Source organism: Oryctolagus cuniculus, chromosome 4 (assembly GCF_051225735.1).
Source record: "Oryctolagus cuniculus isolate XC-2025 breed Fujian yellow rabbit chromosome 4, ASM5122573v1, whole genome shotgun sequence".
NCBI lineage: Eukaryota > Metazoa > Chordata > Mammalia > Lagomorpha > Leporidae > Oryctolagus > Oryctolagus cuniculus.
Window position 1 is genome coordinate 62,412,852 of NC_142870.1, and position 19,406 is coordinate 62,432,257.

A 19,406-nucleotide genomic window follows, 5' to 3' on the forward strand; every position below is an offset into this window, starting at 1 on the left:
TGTCTCTGTCCCTATTGTTTTTCTTTTAAAGATTTATTTATTTTATTTGAAAGGCAGTTACAGAGAGGCATAGGCAGAGAGAGAGCTAGAGATCTTCCATCCCCTGGTTCACTCCTCCAATTGGCCGCAACGGCCAGAACTGCCCCGATCCAAAGCCAGGAGCCTGGAGCTTCCTCCAGGTCTCCTACATGGCTGCAAGGGCCCAAGGACTTGGGCCACCTTCTACTGCTTTCCCAGGCCATAGCAGAGAGCTGGATCAGAAGAGGAGCAGCCAGGACTCAAACAGGCACCCATAGGGGATGCCAGCACTGCAGGCGGCGGCTTTATCCGCTACGCCACAGCACTAGCTCCTGTCCCTACTGTGCTGACAATTATCAGGCTAGCATTAATTCAGAGCTGCCTCTATGCTTGGTGTTCCTTGCGATGCAAAATCACTCATGAAAATGTTTCCTACACCTGTTTTGAGCACCTTGATGGAAACCAATTCTCCATGAATCTCTCATGATATCTGTACATCTCATGAGCAGAGGCACTGGCTATCTTTGTGTTTGTATGAACAATACCCTTGGAAAACACATGTAGGGTATCTACATTTAAAGCTAATGGCCCATTGTTTGTTGTTCATTGTGGCAAATGTTAGGCAGGTTTTCGACTCACCACAAAAGATTCAGGGTCCTCCTGTCACTCCCCACAGCATGTTTAGACTGCACGTAGCCCTTTTTTGCATCTCCCTGTGGGGACTGGCACAAGAGAAATAATCCAAACATGCTGGCCACTGTGCATTAAGCAATGAAGTCCTTTGCTCTGACCCAGAAGTCTCACTGTTAGCAAAAGCTCAGTTCTTGTCCACAATGCCAAATAAAAGCAATGTGGACAAAGTCTGAGGACAAAGGAAAAGTTAACCTATGGATACATGAGGAGGTAGAAGACTCACATCCACAGAACCACCATCCTGCCGAAAGGGCATGCTTTAGAGTTCTTATGGAGGCTACAAAGAAGGGGGAATCAGAATACAGGGAACAAAGGAGAGGGACACTTGCATGTTGGCCTCCAGCCAGGTGACAAAAGGCTGGTTGGAGACGGTGGTTATTTGGGTCCAGCTACATGTTCAGCTTGTGTCCAAGTTCCTGGTTGGTCAGTAATGCCGTGCTCTTCAGGAAATTTTCACAATGGCCAGGTGGGCTCCGATGCTTTCTGCCCTGGGCTTGGAGTTCCCCCTGCCTAGACCTGGAACTCCCCTAAACAAAACCCCTCAAGACCATATCAGTCATGAAGGTTTTAATCTATTGAAGAAGCGAATAATCTCATGAGTCCAATGATTACAGCCAGGTAGAGCTGACTGTACCACTCCTTCAATTCACTGAGTTAATTTCAGTGCTATCAAAAGGGAGGGTAAGGACACGTTAAGCTAGAAGAGAAGCTAGGAGACTGGAATCTGATGGTGTCTAGCATCTGCTTTCAAGGCATTATTTGGGGGTTCAGTTTCATCATTTCTTCTGCCATCATCCATAAAACTCCTCTAGGCTAATGTTAGGACTTGCTAGGCTATTGGGACACAAATAGTCAGTTCTAAAAACATTGATGTAATGGGGGAACAAATAGTTCATCTCAAACCTGACAATTTTACACCCCGGCATCCCATGGCCATTCCCTGGTCATATCAAACTGACAAGCTCATACAATGCAAATCAGCAGTCTTCTGTCCATTCAAACACATCTTATCATGGTGGACAAGGGTCTCTGTACATCTGCATGGCCCACTCCCAACAAAAAGCATCAATAGGCTGCTGTCCACTGCCTGAGGGGCTGAATCTCTTCTCAGAATTTTTATCCACTGTTCAGACAGGCTACAACCTCAATTTCCCTCCTACAATGTTCAATGAAAGTCTTTCATTCTTTTAAATGGCCACCTCTTCACCTTCTTAGAACCCTAAAAAATCCTAAATTTAACAGCTAACTTGTTGGCTTTTGAGTACGTAGTATCTCAGTTGCTTCACAGTTGTTGACACAACTCCTACTGCAAGATTCAGATGTCAGGGCTTGGTGCAGAACCGCTGTTTAAAATACACATAATGTTATCCTTGGCTATACTTTCTGGGTATTCCCAATTAATCTGAGTAAATTGATGATACCAGGGCCTGCCCTTTTGGATCAGGATGGGACTCAATCTTATGAATAATCTTTGCTCCACACTTTCCTATTGAGTTGACTGAGACTTTGTCAGAGCCACAGGCTTTCCCTGACAAATACAAAGCTTCTGCTTTTTATCTTACACATAATTAGTTGTTCTCCCAAACCTATCTTGTTGTCCGCTTCCCATACACACACACACACACACACACACACACAACCAGATATGCCTTGGTCCAGCTGCAGCCACCCAAACAGCTCTTTCTTCCTCCCCTGAAGACATCCCAAGTGAATCAATTCACATACATTAACAAATCCCAGTTCTCTCAACATGCCCAGACATGTGAAATCCAAGCTTATGGTCAAGTTGGAACTTCTACTGACTAAAAATGCACAATACAGCTCTGTATACTAAAAATGATTATGTTAGAATACATTAGGTTTGGCTGGTGCAGCGGCTCACTAGGCTAATCCTCCACCTGTGGCGCCGGCACCCTGGGTTCTAGTCCCGGTTGGGGTGCTGGATACTGTCCTGGTTGCTCCTCTTCCAGTCCAGTTCTCTGCTGTGGCCTGGGAAGGCAGTGGAGGATGGCCCAAGTGCTTGGGCCCTGCAACCGCATGGGAGACCAGGAGGAGGCACCTGGCTCCTGGCTTCGGATCGGATAAGCGCCAGCCGCAGTGGCAATTTGAGAGGTAAACCAATGGAAGGAAGACCTTTCTCTCTCTCTCTCTCTCTCTCTCTCTCTCTCTCTCTGTCTAACTCTACCTGTCAAAAAAAAAAAAAAAAAAAAAGAATACATTAGGTTCATAAAACCCTCTTTTAAGACAGGATTAATGGCCGGAATGGCACATATCCAAAGCCAAGAGCCAGGAACTTCTTCTGGGTCTCCTACATGGGTCAAGGACTTGGGCCATCTTCAACTGTTTTCCCAGGCCATAGCAGAGAGCTAGATCGAAAGAGGAGCAGCCAGGACCAGAACTAGCACCCATATGAGATGCCAGCGCTTCAGGCCAGGGCTTTAACCCACTGCGCCACAGCACTGGCCCCGGCTATTCAGTATTTTTAAGAAAAAGAAAAGCATCATCATTTAATTTATGACACAATGAAAAAATGTCCTCTATTGTAAAACAAATTCCGATTTCAAAATATTAAAATGTAAAAACTATATAATCTTGGATTCAATGAAACATAGTCTTGGATGACTTTGGAATTTTCTTGACTATTTGCACATTGCTAAGAAGTTATGTACACATTCATAAAGGAAATGTCTTCAGCCCCTGAATGACTTTGCTTGCCATGAGGTAGATCACAATTAGATAATATTTCACTTAAATTAATAAGCAATTTTTCAAATACTTCAAGTTTCATAAGTATATAAAAGTGTGTTTATACTATGGAAGTGGTGTATAATAAAATATTTAACAGATTTTTTTTTGAGAGGTAGAAAGAGAGATAGAAAAAGAGAGCTCCCATCCACAGGTTCACTCCCCAAAGCCCACAACAACCAGGACAGGGCCAGAGCCAAACCTAGAGCTGGGAACTTGACTCAGGCCACCTGCATAAGTGGTAGGAACTCAATTACTTGAGCCACCAGCACAGCTCCCAGAGCCTGCATTAGGAGGAAGCTGGAGTCAGGGGTCAGCATCAGGAACTAGGCGTAGGTATTTTGATATGGGATATGGATGTCTTTACCGGTCTCTTAATCACTAAGCAAAATGCCCACCAGAATATCTCAGTATTTAACAATAGAACTCTTTTTTTAAAAGTTCAGAAATCTAAGAATTAAATCCGCCTTTTGACTTATACGGCATATTTTATCTAATATTGGAATTCAGTTATCACTGAGTTTCATCCTTTCATTTTTCTGAAGATGAAACCTAGGGGGTGAAATATATTCCCATACTGTGTCTGTGACAGAGCAGAACTTCCTGCTAATGGGCTCGGGGCTCTCTCTACCACCACCATGCTGGACTCCAGACTGTCACACGTGCTTTGGACAAGGCTCCTAAAGCTCTCTCCCTTAGCACAGAGATGAAAGGATCTCATTTATCCCCATAAGTACTGTGAAATCCAGAAACAGAGAGAGAGAATCCCTTCCCGCTGCTTTTCTTTCCTTCTTCTTAGTCTATGAGCCACGGAAGAAGATAGGAGATTATCGGGCTCCACCAGTCCTGGGAAGGGGGCGGTTTCTGTTAGAGATGAGGAATTTATGGGCTGAACTTATGCAGCAGCCTCCCTTCTTCCACAGCACATTCCCAGGAAGAATCAACTGCTAAGGAGTCATTGCGAAATGAGAGAGATGATGAAAAGTCTGAGAACCAACTCCAGTCCCCGCTCTACTGCAAAACCTGTGATTCCCAAGCTCATGGAAACACTTAGTTGGGCTTTTCCACAGGAATCTCAAAGAAACTAAAGAAGTTTGATGAAAGCTTATATTTGTCTTCAGAACATACAGAAAGGAACATTTTGAAGTTGTCTGAACATTTCCACTTCTCTCCCTAAGTACATCAAGTTTGATTGAGTCTGGAAGGGTGAACCACCTTCCATCTCACATTCACTCCCCTAGAACTGGGGCCAGTTGATTCTACAGTGGAATGGAGAAGCCAGCGAGAGATCTAGCTGGCAGCTGACTCTGGCTTTCCTCTTTCCTTAAAGCAATATTGACAGCTTTACGAGGAAATTCCATCACATAGAAACATCAAGAATTAGATCTCACAGGATCAAAGTGACATTGGTTGAATTAAAAACAAAAAGAGGTATTTAGAGAACAGATAAAGCGAAAAAGATGAGGTCAACAGTAACAGATATTTCTTTTCCCACCTTTTCAATTGCTTTATCTTGTAAAGCAAATTGCAGGATTCATAGAGAATACTCTTTGTGTGACACAGCACCAAGCATACCATAGGGACTGATGAAACATTTCTCAAATGCCTGTGATGGGCCAGATACTGAACCATTTCTCACATACATTTCCTCATGCCCTTTAATGCTTCAAAAACTGTGATGTGCTACCATTCCTGAACCACAGATAAGGAAATAAGGGTATGGGAATATTCAAGATCCTGATTTAAGTACCCATACATGGAATTCCAGGTTACTACTCTTAATCCCCTCTTTAGAAAGCAAGTCAGTTTGATTTTTTCCCATACTTGTAGTGGAAAGGGGAAAAAAAGGATGTATAGTTCTGTCTAAATAATAAATCTGCACTTAAAATTCAAATTCCCAATTCATAGACTTCTCCAAATGTTGTCCACTCTAAATAGGATTTACTCTAAGGCTCTACAAAACCACAGACTGAGTAATGCCATCCAAACTTATAATAACTGCAAATGAGCTTATTTGGTTGGGTATATGAGATGGATAAATCATGCTGATCCTCCTTCCCAATTTCTACAATTGAAATCAGAAGAGTATAGCAATCAGAGGTCAAATGTCACCTTTCTGATGGAGGTGGCATGGTTGTGTGGCTACACAACCTTCCTTATACCCAATCTCCTAGCAGCAACCCCACCCACACTGCTAACCTCAGGGGCAGATTCTCTCCCGAGCTAGATGATGGCACAGAGATCAAAATGGACTGTGCTCTTTGCAAGCAAACTTCAAGGACAAAGGAAGGAAGGAAGGCAAAAAGGTATGCATGGTATTTCCTCAACCCAACCTCCTCCTCCTCTTCAGGGAGGGAAGAGGGGTTTGCAAATTCTTGTCGCTCCATGTGGAACCACAAAGGCTCATAAAGAAGGCATCACCACCCACCACACCCCTACACACACATACATACATGCATACAATCTAAGTGACTGGACTGTCATATATTCCACTCTTCATTTCAGTTATGTTGGGCCTCAGGCACTTCACTACTTGACCATTTTCTTCTTAACAACACGTGGGTAATAAGAAGTGAAATGATACTGAACTGCTGTGGGTAAAGTCAAGGTTTTAAAAAGGAGAAACTTCACTGTCACTTTGTGTATACACACTGTCGTTGTGTAATATATGTGTAAAATTCACAAATACGATAGGAATACATATGCAAATTATATAGACAGGAAAAAGCAAATGCCAACCTGTGACTCAGGAATAAATGAATTAAGGGGCAAGGTTCTATTTCTGACTCAGCATAAAGGAAAGTCAGAGGCTGACTCACTGCAGCACAGGGCGGTGACTCAGTGGAGAGAGAGGCTGCATGTGCGCAGGTAGGCAGAGGGAGGTACAAGAAGGGGCTGGAGCAGCAGGTTCCCCACTTGATCAACATGCTCCTGAAAGAGGAGAGGGAAGAAGTCCAACTAAAAATCGTGTGGCTAAGGGCCTCTCCTGGTCCCTCCCACTCTGGGAAATTGGGCAGTACCCATGTGAAACTGCAAGCTGGAGGAGCCACAATGAAATAACAGCTCCTGCACTGTCATGGGAAACTCAGGTCCAGGGGATAATTCTCATACTTGGAATCAAGTTCTGTTCTACCGAGTTCTAGTCCTAAGAATTATGGGAATTTCATAATAAAGTACAGGATATATCACTTGTGTTATTTCTTAGTTTCTTAGCAATAAAATCAAGAAAGTTAATTTTTGTGGCTAGATAACTCACAAAAACACTTGCTATGCTCCCAATCGATCACCAGAAACACCCACTCATGTCACCAACATTCATCTCAGTGACTCTGTAGCAGAGGCACACGTAGAACTCCTGGGCTTATGCCATTTCTCTTGGTCAAGTTCCTCACTAGAAATGATCCACAAAACTGTTGATAAATATTTATCAAAAGCTTGGGGGCTGGTATCTTGCACCAATCCAGATGTAGTATAAAGCAAACCAGATTGGGCCCCTGGCTTCATGGTATATGCCACCTAGAAAATCTTTCTGGGGCCAGCGTTGCAGTGCAGCGAGTTAATGCCCTGGCTGAAGCGCCAGCATCCCATATGGGCGCCAGTTTGAGACCCAGGTGCTCCACTTCCAATCTAGCTCTCTGCTATGGCCTGGGAATGCATTAGAAGATGGCCCAAGTCCTTGGGTCCCTGCACCCTTGTGGGAGACCTGGAAGAAGCTCCTGGCTCCTGGCTTCGGATCAGCACAGCTCTGGCCCTTGCTGCCAACTGGAGAGTGAACCATCGATGGAAGAACTCTCTCTCTGCCTCTCCTCTCTCTGCCTAACTCTGACTTTCAAATAAATAAATAAATATTAAAAAAGAAAACCTTTCTAACTTTCATCTGGCCAGATCTCACCCATTCTGAAGTAGGGTTCCCACTACAACTATTTCCAAATCACTGTATCTCATGGGGTGCTTGTTCCCTCTTTGAGCCCTGAATAATCAGCTATCTTCATTCTCAGCACTGCATGCATTCGAAGCTCTTGAACCAAACCACCTAAAGGCTCCAGGCCCCTTCAAAACAAGACACCCAGAAAGAGATCCTGGAACTTGAATAATACTTGATTTTCCTTCTCCTACAGTCAGGATTTTAACCTGGGTATAATATATGATGTCATTGGGATTGGGGTTGGAGATCAAGGACTGCTCTAAAGTTACATGCAGACTTGGTTTCTTATGCTTTTGAAAGCATGCAAAACATCGGAGCAAAAAAAAAAAAGTTCTGATTCTGCATTTTCCTAGGTTTCAAGCAATTGTGTCACTTTCTCAGTCATTACAATGAGCTTGGCACTCATTTTACTTCAGCTCTACATTCAAATAAAAAAGATTGTAATTGTGATTTCCAGCAATATGATCTTTTTTAAAAAGTACCATTAAAAATGTAAGTGTGAAGTTCAGTGGAGGTTATGTTAGAAATTTTCACTGATTTTAAGATGTAAGTCATCAAAGGTGTAAGTCAGCTTGGCATCATTTTACACTACATCATGGAGGAGAACCTTGACACTTATATTGAATGAGTAGTAATACTCACAAGTTACAGTGAAAACTGTATCATTAGTGCCTAACACTGGACTGGAGCTGAAAACTACTGAAATGAGTGCTTAATGGAACTGCCTTGTCACTCTATATTTCTATTACTCAATTCTTACATTACTTTAAGACTAGAAGATTAAAAAAATTAAGTTTTCAGAAAGAAATGGATCAAAAAATCAAAAAAAAACAAAATCTCAACCTTACATTTAACAACCCTATATACCATTTATGCTCCAGTTGGATTGGGGCATACTAGAAACAGCTGCAGACTTGCTGGGGGCAGGGAGCTTTCAACAAATATTTTAAACAGTGAATAAATACTTTAATAAATACCTTTTCCTTTAGATCATAGCAGCAAAAGCCAAGGCAGAAAAGAAAAAAAAAGAGTTTTAATTTTATGAATGTCTTTTGGGCATCTTCCTTTTTGTGTAATCAGAGTGTGTAAGGAGAAAGAACACATTTCAAAAGTTAAATAAGATCTTTGTAATCCTAACCCATACAGGAGAAAGAATACACGTAGCTTTAAACAGAGAAAGGAAATTATCCTAAAATTGAACTGTTGAAGAAAAAACACTGCAGATTCAGAGCATCATAACAATATTTTCCCACTCCTAAATAAGAGGTATAATATTAATTTAAAAATTAAGTACAGCGGCCAGCACTGAGGCCTAGGAGGTTAAGCCTCCACCTGCAGTGTCCCATATAGGTGCCAATTCGAGTCCGGGCTGCTCCACTTCTGATCCAGGTCCCTGGGAAAGCAGCAGAGGATGGCCCAAGTGGTTGGGCCCCCACATTCATGTGGGAGACCTGGAAGAAGCTGCTGGTTCCTGGCTTTAGATAGACCCAGCTCTGGCCCTTGCAGCCATTTGGGGAGTGAACCAGCAGATGGAAGATCTCTCTCTCTCTCTATCTCTCTATCTGTCTCTCCAAGTGTGTCTCTCCCTCTCTGTAACTATGGCTTTCAAATAAATAAACAACTTGAAAAAAAATCAATGTAATAAACAATTTCATGTTAATTCTTAGGACTGCCCTCAGCATTATAATACAGCATCATTACTGTTCTCATTGTACAGATGAAACAGAATGAAAATAATAAGTCCAAAATACACAGAGGGCAAACAAACAAGAGAAGGAAAAGTAAAGCCAAGGGCTAAGTCCACTTTTCCTCATGGAGATCCTGCTGCAAATTCCCTCCAAGTGTGAAATGCCCCAATAGAGGCTTTTCAAGGTGAGCACTTTTAAGGAAATTCAGCTCCTTGTTTCACATCAGACTGTAAAAACTTAGAAGAAGAAAGAAACTTCCTTTGGATTTTGTAGTCCAAATCCCCATGAGACATCATGACAAGTGAAAATTCAAACACGGAAACAATTTTTCGGAGAATGAAGGCTACATTGACATACCCACACGCTCAGAGAAGTCAGCAGTGCAAACTACACAGTATTCATAATTAGAAGTGGGAAAACCATCATGCTCCAATTTTTATAATCTATAATTTTCTGGATTTGTTTATATTTTAAGACCTCATTTTTCATGTGATCACTATTCCATATCTTTTCATTTTTGTTGAAGTACAGAGTTGCCACCAGACAGCACTGCCACACAATGGTTTCTTGAACAGATCTGCTAAATGATATAAACTGAATGACACAGAGGTGTTTAAATACATGAACTAACTGAATTTATCCACCACTTCCATTAAAGGAAAGAGGTGAATGGTTAAGCAAAAACACTTCTTCGTTCGCCTCTTACTTTTTCCAGCCATTGGCTTTGATGGCTATATCACTTATGTGCATCAGAACTTAGAAAGCACAGGAAGATTGTCAATCACAAGCTAACGGGAGCAGAGGTTTTAAGGCAACGTTTGAGAAAGGAAACCATGAGGTGAAGCTGAGAATTACAGAAACCAGGCAAGCTCAGATAATATATTACCAGGGAGAGCCAAGCATAACCAGAAGAATTGGAAGAAGATGACAGGGAAGAGAGATTACATAAAATGTGCCCCCCGGGGTTCTGGAGCTGAATGGTGAAGGGTATGCTTAGATAAGCTAGAAACAGTTCACCGTGAAAGTGGAGTTCCGAGTACGACATGAATAAAAAGATAAGTGCCTGGCTACCTAAGCTGATGACAAATATGTTCTGAAGCAATCTCTCAGAGACTGATAGAATACACCGATTGCCTGTGGTTCTCCAGAGGCCTGAAAGACATACTGGTTGCACCGGGAAAGTATGCTATACCTGTTTGTCACCTCTAGGATCAGCACCACTAACACCAGCCCTGTCAGCACCTTTACCCACTCTCTCTTAGCCATGCCATAGCTGTTGCCAAGTTCATAATCAACTCCATCTCCCTGATCTTGAGTTACCTCTCCTGCTAGTTACTGTTTCAGGGTCTTTGGGAAAGCAATTATTAAATACTTATCCCCAAATTGCTAAATGATCCTGCAGGAATTGAGAAAAGTTATTCCCTTTACGAGGTAAGCTATGCATTTCCTAACCATCTACAGAAATAATGAGACTTCAAAAAGGTAGTAGAAATGGAATTAAAAATGAAATTTATTTTGGTGCAAAAGCATTTTGAAACACATGTAGTTTTTTTATAATAGACATTTTCCATGAATGTTTTGAAGGCCTCTGGTAGCAGACGCCTTGACAATGACCCACAGGGGCATTCATTCACTCACTGAATAAAGATTTCTTAGGGGGCTGGCGCTGTGGCGTAGCAGGTGGGGCCACCGCCTGCAGTGCTGGCATTCCATGTGGGTGCCAGTTCAAGTCCTGGCTGCTCCACTTCTGATCTAGCTCTCTGCTGTGCCTAGGAAAGCAGTGGAGGATGGCCCAAGTGCTTGGGCCCCTGAACCCACGTGGGAGACCTGGAAAAAGCTCTTGGCTCTTGGTTTCAGATTGGGCACAGCTCCGGCCATTGTGGCCAATTGGAGAGTGAACCAGAGAATGCAAGACCTCTCTCTCTCTCTTCTCTCTGCCTCTCCTTCTCTCTCTGTGTAACTCTGACTTTCAAATAAATAAATAAATCTTAAAAAAAGGGATTTCTTGGGCACCAATTGTGGATGTTAGGCTTTGTGATAATATGCTAGATAAAGACCCAGAGCTGGAAGCCCTGGGGAGGCTGTAAGGAGGATCTGCAGGCAGAGCAAGGAAAGTATTACCACCTATTTGAATGGCTCCTGCAGGATGGGGAGAAGTTTACAGGGTGATCAATAGGTGAGGAACATTCCAGAAAGGCCCTATAATTTTACTTACCAGGAAAAAGTAAATTGTCATTACCAAATATTATGTAAAAGAAAGTTATCACTCCAACATTTCTTCAAAGGTTTCTTTCAGCTTTGATTTCCTGTGTATTTTTTTAAGTCTCACCATGAGCATTTACTACACCACACAGTGCTTGTGGCCCTCTCATGTGCCCCCATGCCTCACTAACCAGGTGGCCTTTTCGACATCCTTGGGCTCCATCACCACCCACCGCAGAACCTGCCAATCTCATAAACACTGCAACTTCGCTTCCCCTCCTTATCTGTCTTGGTCCAGGGCAACAGCTTTGATTTCAATCCCATTCTCCTCTATTCTTCACGACCAAAAATAAAAAAATGTATATCTTTGCCTTTGGGCCCTTCCTAACTACTTAAGTGGTGTAACAGCAGATTTAAGCTCCTTAATTAATACATTCTTATCCCCCTGTGGTCAGCCATCCTGATCGCATTTGAAAGACCTCCCTGGTGTGTGTTCCATCGATCTCATGGATCCCCGTGCACTTGACAGGTGATATTCTGGTGGGAGGGCCTGGGTTCTTATAAACCTGGCCCCTAATTTTGTGGAGGAAGTAAAAGACTCTCAATAAGTTTATAAGACAAATAATACAAGTTAGGGTGACTTTTATATATATAAGCTTCACACTGCCAATATTAATTTATAGTTAATATACTCAAATATACCAGCATTTTAAAGATTACCAGTACTTATTATTAGAGCCATCTGTCTGATGGCTATTCCCACATCGGTCTGTCTGCACCAAGCTGGCCTAGAAGCACTGAACCAGGAGACAGGGTGCTGCTTTGTCCAGCCTTGCTTGCTGCATTCTTGTATGTTCCTCGTCAAAACACTTGATCTGCATTCACAGTGAGCACTGCACACTTATGCCTTGGTCTCATTGAAGGAGAAAGAATATCAAGAGAAGCAAGAGAGTGCCCTGCACTAACATGAAACTCCTGGCCGTTTCCTCTTCTCATGGAGAAGGGCAGTGAGAAGGAGGACGTGGTTGCAGGGGGAGAAAGAGTCACAAACATGTTTCGAGCACTGGAAGGCTCAAAACCACTCTGTGAAGCAGGCGCTGTGATTATCCCATTTTACAAGATTGCAAGGTTAGTAACTTGCCTAAGAGCACAGGGTTCATACTGGGACAACCTTGAACTCTCGCTTTTCTGGCTGCAAGTGCCAGAAAGTAGTAGCCAGCCTCCTGGAAAACATTTTTCCTCCGTAAGACTCTCCCTCTCGGTTCCAGTCTACCGAGTTATTTTATTCCTGAACACCTCTGTATTCCTGGCAGGAACCCTCAGAGAGGAAGTCAGCTCCTTTCCAGTAATTCATTCACTTTTTGACTGTTCTCATAACTTCACCCAAATCAATATTTTTATATTCTCCTGCTACAGCTTTTCCCTGTATTACAAAACCCAAATAGGCTGCGGGCTCTTCACTGACATTAATATGTAAATACTGTAGTTAGAAACCCAGACAGGTTTATGGTTGTATCAAACCTACTAGATGAATTTGTTAAAAAAAAAAAAAAAGATTCAGAATACATGAATATTTTCAGTTGGAAATGTTAAAATCAATTATTCTTTATTCTAATTGTTGTACTACTACTAGAGTAAGGCAAGAATAACCTCTCTACATTCATTTTTACTTACAAATTAAAGCTAGTCCAACTTCTAAATGCTTCAGAAATTTCTGATTCAAATAGCTTTCAAATATCACATAATCAACCCAAACTTTAGTTTTCTCATATTGCTAACAAATGTAATTTTAACAAAGTAAGTCTTCTATAAATACATAGTATGTTTAAAAAAAAAAAACAGAAATGTTCATCTCTGAATTGTGATGAGTATATATTTTTATCATAATTGGAACAGAAATAAAACACATGGGAGCTTGGGAGCCAGAATGTAAGGATTTGAAATCTGACTCAACCCATTTTCTAGCTGTGTTACTTTGGAAACTTATATGACTTCTCTGAATTTCAGCTAAATAAGCTAATATTTAGAATACATTCTGATACGTCCCCAAAAAGACTTAGCTGTTGTTAACCTGGAGGAAGTAATTACTACAAGCAATCCCCCTAATTTAATGGGAAATTCTTGTAAAGCAAGAATAGGTAATCCACAAATCTCCTTCAAGTGTAATTAAATTTTTATAATACAAAATTTAACAGTTAATGAAGATGATATAGCACATTTCAGAGACATTTAATTAAACATTAATTGCTTCAATCTTACAGCTTTCTTTTGGCATTCTGAGTCAATCTTTTTTCTTTTCTCTCTGTTCTCAAATATTTTTATTGGCCTAACTTCACAGACAAAATGGCCTTGGCCAAGGTAAATGGGACTGCTATGAACTCTAACGTTTCTGGCCCTAAATTCCATTCCTGTGGTAGCCAGCCTGCTGGAGAATATTTTTGCTCTGCAAGAGTTTGGAAAGGATTCTAGACATTTTGGAAAGGTTACTAAGCAGTAATTCAAAGAGAGGAGAGTAAAGCAAAATCTCAGATATTGTTGTTGAGCCAAAATTCTTAAATTACTTTTGGCTAAGTTCAGAGTTTATGCCAAAACTTGGGCTGAGGCTGACCCTGCAATTGGCACAAATAGGAGAAAGTGATTTAGTAGAGGTTGGAACTGAAAATGATCCAAGAAAGAATATCCTCTTGAATAGAATAAAACTGTTCCTTGAGAGACACATGGCTATCATGTCGTTATAATCCCAAAATGCTTAGCATTATGTGTTCAAAGAATAAAAATAAAAATTTGCCTCAATACATAAAATGAACAAAATGTTATTTAATATTTCAAAATAGTTTTAATTTCAAATGCTGTTATTTAGAAAAACCTATAAGAACAAAGATAAGAAATGTGTGATGATATTTTTAAACTCTAAGACACCAGTTTTTAAACTATAGAGCATAGTGTGCCATGAGGGAAAAATTATTTCACAGTTGATCTTAACCAAAAGGCTGAGACGCGATACAGGAAAAATTATTTCAAAATAATTTGAAGTAATAATAGGACACCAGTTGCCCTTATTAATTTGCATTTTTAAAAATGTATTTCAACAGCTCTGATGGGGGCCAACACTATGGCATAGGAGGGAAAGCAGCTGCCTGCAGTGCAGGCATTCCATGCGACCACCAGTTTGATTTCTGTATGCTCCACTTCCAATGTGGCTCCCTGCTAATGTGCCTGGGAAAGCAGTGGGAGATGGGCCAAGTGCTTGAAACCCTGACACCCATGTAAGAGAACTGGATGAAGTTCCTGGCCCCTGGCTTTGGATGGGCCCAGCTCTGGCCATTGCAGCCATTTGGGGAGTGAACCAGCAGATGGAGATCTCTCTCTGTCTCTCCCTCTCACTCTCTGAACTTTGCCTTCCAAATAAATAAACAAATCATTAAAAAAATGAATGAAAACATTCATAGATTTAAAAAAATAATGGATAAAACTGACGGTGCCTTATCACAACTCAGGGCAGTGCAGCACCGGGCACCAATAGTGATTGTATTCTCCACCACTATTGAATCTAAGAGAAAAGGAACACAAGGGGGGAAAAATTCAAGAATGTCTTTGATGAAATAGTAAAAGTTTTTACTCTTATTAAATTTCAACTCTCCAAAACACCTTTTTTAGTATTAGGTAAAATGTAATGATAAAGAGTTTCTGCTACTCACTAAAATGTAATGTTGTTTACAGAAAGATGTGCTTTTTAAAGTTTTATGTATTTATTTAAGAGACAGAGATAGACAGAGTTCTCAGCCACTGGTTCACTTCCCAAAAGCCCACAACAGCCAGGGTTGGTCCCAGACCCAGGGCTGAAGTCAGAAGCTGCAAACTCAATCCAGGTCTCCTACGAGGGTGTTGGGAACTCAACTGCCTGAGCCGCCATCACTATCAGGGTCCACATTAGCAAGAAGGTGAAATCAAGAGCTGGAGCCAGGAGTCAGAGTCAGGTACTCTGATGTGGGACGTGGGCACCTTCGCTGTTAACCTGAAGGCTGACCCCAGGAGAAGAACAAACTGAACCAGCCATTTTTGCACAGATCACATTTTACTTGATGGAATAAGTTGCAACAAATGATGATACTCACAGCTGGGCATTTGGCAAGGCTTTCTTGCAAAAAAAAAAAAAAATGGATGTAAGGAGGTTGCCATTTCATGGAAAATTGTAAGCTTGATAAATTTTAACATTTGCAAGCAAGCTTAAAATTAAGATTTCTGAAAATTTGTATCTGTCCCCATGAGCTTGGTCTCAAATACTTCTTTGAGTTCAGCACTGTGGCACAGCAGGTTAAGCTACCACCTGCAACTCCATCATCCCACATGAGCACTGGTCCAAGTCCCAGCTGCTCTCCTGCCAATGCAGCTCTCTGCTAATGATCCTGGACAGCAGCGGAAAATAGCCTGAGTGTTTGGGCCCCTGCAACCCACGTGAGAGAGGAGAATGGACTTCCTGACTCTGACTTAACCCATCCCTAGTCATTGTGCCCATTTGAGAATGAACCAACGGATGAAAGATCTCTCTCTTTTTCTCCCCCTCTCTCTGTAACTCTGTCTTTTGGTTTTTTTTTTTTTTTTTTTTTTTTTTTTTTTTTTTTTTTTTGAAGATTTATTTTATTTATTTGAGAGAAGAGTTACGAGAGAGCTAGAGACAGAGAGAGGTCTTCCATCTACTGGTTCACTCCCCAGATGGCCACAACAGCCGGAGCCGAACCAATCTGAAGCCAGGAGCCAGGAGCTTCTTCTGGGTCTCCCCCGTGGGTGCAGGGGTCCAAGCACTTGTGCCATCTTCTACTGCTTTCCCAGGCCATAGCAGAGAGCTGGATCAGAAGAGGAGCAGCCAGGACTTGAACCGGCACCAATATAGGATGCCAATGCTTCAGGCCAGGGCTTTAACCCACTGTGCCACAGTGACAGCCCCAATGTAACTCTGTATTTCAAATAAATAAATAAATAGATCTTCTCTCTCTCTAAGAGACTTGGTGATATTAACGAATATGGTTGCATTAGTCAGCTTTTTATCACTACAATAACATACCTGACTGACTTTACGAAAACAAAAAGGCTTATTTAACTCACAGTTCTGGAGATTCAAATCTAAAATTGAGTGGCCCTCTGATAAGGGCATGGAAAACAATGGAGGGTCATGTATTGAAACAAGTGGTCACATCCTGAGCCAGCATGTAGAGAAAGACACTGGGCACAACCTCCAGCATTTGTAACAATCCTCTCATGAAAACCACCTTTCAAGGACACACTCCCAATGACCTAAGGAATTCCACCAGGCCAAACTTCCTAAAAGTTTCAGCACCTCCCAGTAAATAGCACTACTCTTAGACCAAGCTTTTAACATTAGGGACCTTTGGGAGACACTTAAACCAATATCAAAACTGTAGCAATGTTATTTTTATTTCATATAATAAAATGAATCAACATTTAGAGGATTTGCATAGTTCAGGGAACCATTATTTTCCACTTGACCAGTGACTATTATAGCACATCTATTCAAATAAAAAGGAGACCAGTGAATATTAATGTAAGAATATGAAAATGTATTGATCTGATCTAAGAAGACATATTACAACTAGCTTCTTAAAAGTTATCATTTATTGGGGCCGGCACTGTGACTCACTTGGTTAATCTTCCACCTACGGCACCGGCATCCCATATGGGCGCCGGGTTCTAGTCCCACAGTTGCTCCTCTTCCAGTCCAGCTCTCTGCTGTGGCCCGGGAGTGCAGTGGAGGATGGACCAGGTTGTTGGGCCCCTACATCCATCTGGGAGACCAGGAAAAAGAACCTGGCTCCTGGCTTCGGATCGGCGCAGTGCCAGCTGCAGCAGCCATTTGGGGCGTGAACCAATGGAAGGAAGACCTTTCTCTCTGTCTCTCTCTCTCTCACTGTTTATAACTCTACTTGTCAAATAAATTTAAAAATAAAAAGTTATCATTTGTTGCATGAAGTTTGCATACCTTAAATAAAAGCTTTCTAGGTAAAAAAAAAATAAAGAAAAAAAATAAGCTATCATTTGTAGAATTTTGGTAGAATAGCAAAGAATAATATCCTCGACTATCTGAAAAGGCTATTAAATACCCTCCCATTTCCACTTACATATTTCCATGAGCCCATGTTTTCTTCATATACTTCAACCAGAACAACACGTTACAACATAAAATATGCAGAAGCAAACATAAGAGTGTAGGTGTTGTTCATTAAACCATGGATTGTAAATAATTACATATACAGAAAACAATGAGCCACTTAATTAATATCTTTTATTTAGAAAATAGACTTCATAAAAATATGCAATTTTGTTAATATGTAATAGTTTTTGAATTTAAATTAATAAATAGCTATCTTGACTTTCTTAGTTTCAATTTCCAATATACAATATTGGACAATTCATATAAAAGAGCTGTATACGCAGACATTTTCAGAAGTTAAAGAGTGCTGTGACCAAAGATCTTGAGAGCTGCCTCCCTAGGGTTAAATGTGCTGTAAGCCAGCAGCTATTATGACATCAGCATCAGGTCATCGGTGACCACAGGAAGGATTCTGTGCTGCTGATCAGTATTTCACCAAGCCCTCCAGCCGGGCTGCCTTCTGTGAAGCGAACCATCTAAGAGTACCTGCTATTACCTTTGATGCTCTCCATAGGGCATTCTATGATGTTACCAGGAAAGAAATCCAGCCAACAGTAAGAGAAAGGCCATTTCCTTCTGACATTTCTTCTTTCTGTGATTCTAGTCACATTTCCCAACATCTTGCCTCTTGTTTCACAATGAAAGATGTACATGTTTCACACCAGAAGAGTAAAAGCTACTGCAGGGAAGATGTGGACTTCAAATCTCTCCAAGATCAGACAATCTGTTAAAAATGCTTATGAAAAATGTAAGATCAAGCACCCATATTTTTTTGCTGGCTATCCAACCATGACTTCCTACAACTGTGATCAAGAAGATGTCAGTTCTGGTGAAGAAATGAGTCTTACAGTAATTCTCCAAGATGTTAAAATGGCCCAAATCCAACTTCTCAACCAAATGACCGATGTTGTCAATTCAATATCAAAAATCCAGGAAACAACTGACCGCTACAAGAAGCAGATGGAGCAACTGGAAATTAACATGAGTGTTAATGAAGACCAACAATGCACAACAACTAAAGATATCCTTTCTATGAAAGAAACCATTGACACTTTGAAGAAAAAGATAACAGAACTGGAAAAACAAAATTCTTGCTTCAGTATCCATTGTTTAGAGGTTCTGGAGGGAGAAAAAGAGAAAGAAACCTTAGAACTGCTTCACAAACTCATACAAACAAAAGCTCTGAACGCATCGGCCTCCACTGGCTCTGAAATCTCCCCAGTAGAGAAAGTGCCCAATCATCCAGAACCCATTGCTGATTCTGAGAAAAGGACAATTTCCCCCAAAATTAAAACTTGGACAAAAAATAAGCACCACAATTCATCAAGAAGTTTGAAAAGGGCAAACTCAAATATTTATATTTATCCAGACTTTAACACATGGGTCAAGCTGACTTTTGTTCATGGTGGAAAGTGGAGATTTTTCCTCAGTGCTACCAAGTTAGAGGAATTCATCCAGTGGCTCCTGTCTCGGCCAACCATCCTTCCCAAGGAACCACAGATCATACCCAAAAGAGACTGTCCATTCACCAGACCTATTGTGAGCTTCACAGCAATCTGTCTCTCTGTTGTCAACTATATTTACTGCCTTTTTGGTTCCTCAAAAGAGGAAGTAACTCGACTGTAGAGATATCTTCTGCTTTGCTTGGTACAAAATAAATGTGACCTGGTTGCTGCAAGCATTTATTCACCTTTGTGGTGGCTGTGAATTCCATGGTAACTGTTCACTTTGGACCCACTATCTGCAAGGCTGCATTAAATTAAGGCACTCGACTACTGTCATCTATTTCCCGTCAATGTTGTTGTCTTCTCAAAGGCAATCCATGAGGATGCATCCTTTGTCCATTTCATAGACAATTAGAGGAAAAGAATAAAAAAAAAAAATCCAGGGAAATGTGAGACACATCTGGTAGCCCCAGTAAATTTTCTACATAATTTTGTCTTAGCGGCTTTTGTAGATAAAATTTGTG

General features: G+C 41.2%; 1 protein-coding gene and 1 long non-coding RNA gene across 2 annotated transcripts in view; both read left to right on the forward strand.

The window, feature by feature from the left end:
- The window catches only part of LOC103350563 (uncharacterized), a 150,617-nt gene that overhangs the window by 119,706 nt on the left and 11,505 nt on the right, over window positions 1-19,406 (forward strand). The window lies entirely within an intron of this gene.
- CCDC54 (coiled-coil domain containing 54) lies at window positions 18,011-19,063 on the forward strand. The gene has a single exon (XM_089330701.1). The coding sequence runs from the start codon at window positions 18,083-18,085 to the stop codon at window positions 19,061-19,063; it is 981 nt and encodes a 326-aa protein (XP_089186827.1). The 5' UTR covers window positions 18,011-18,082.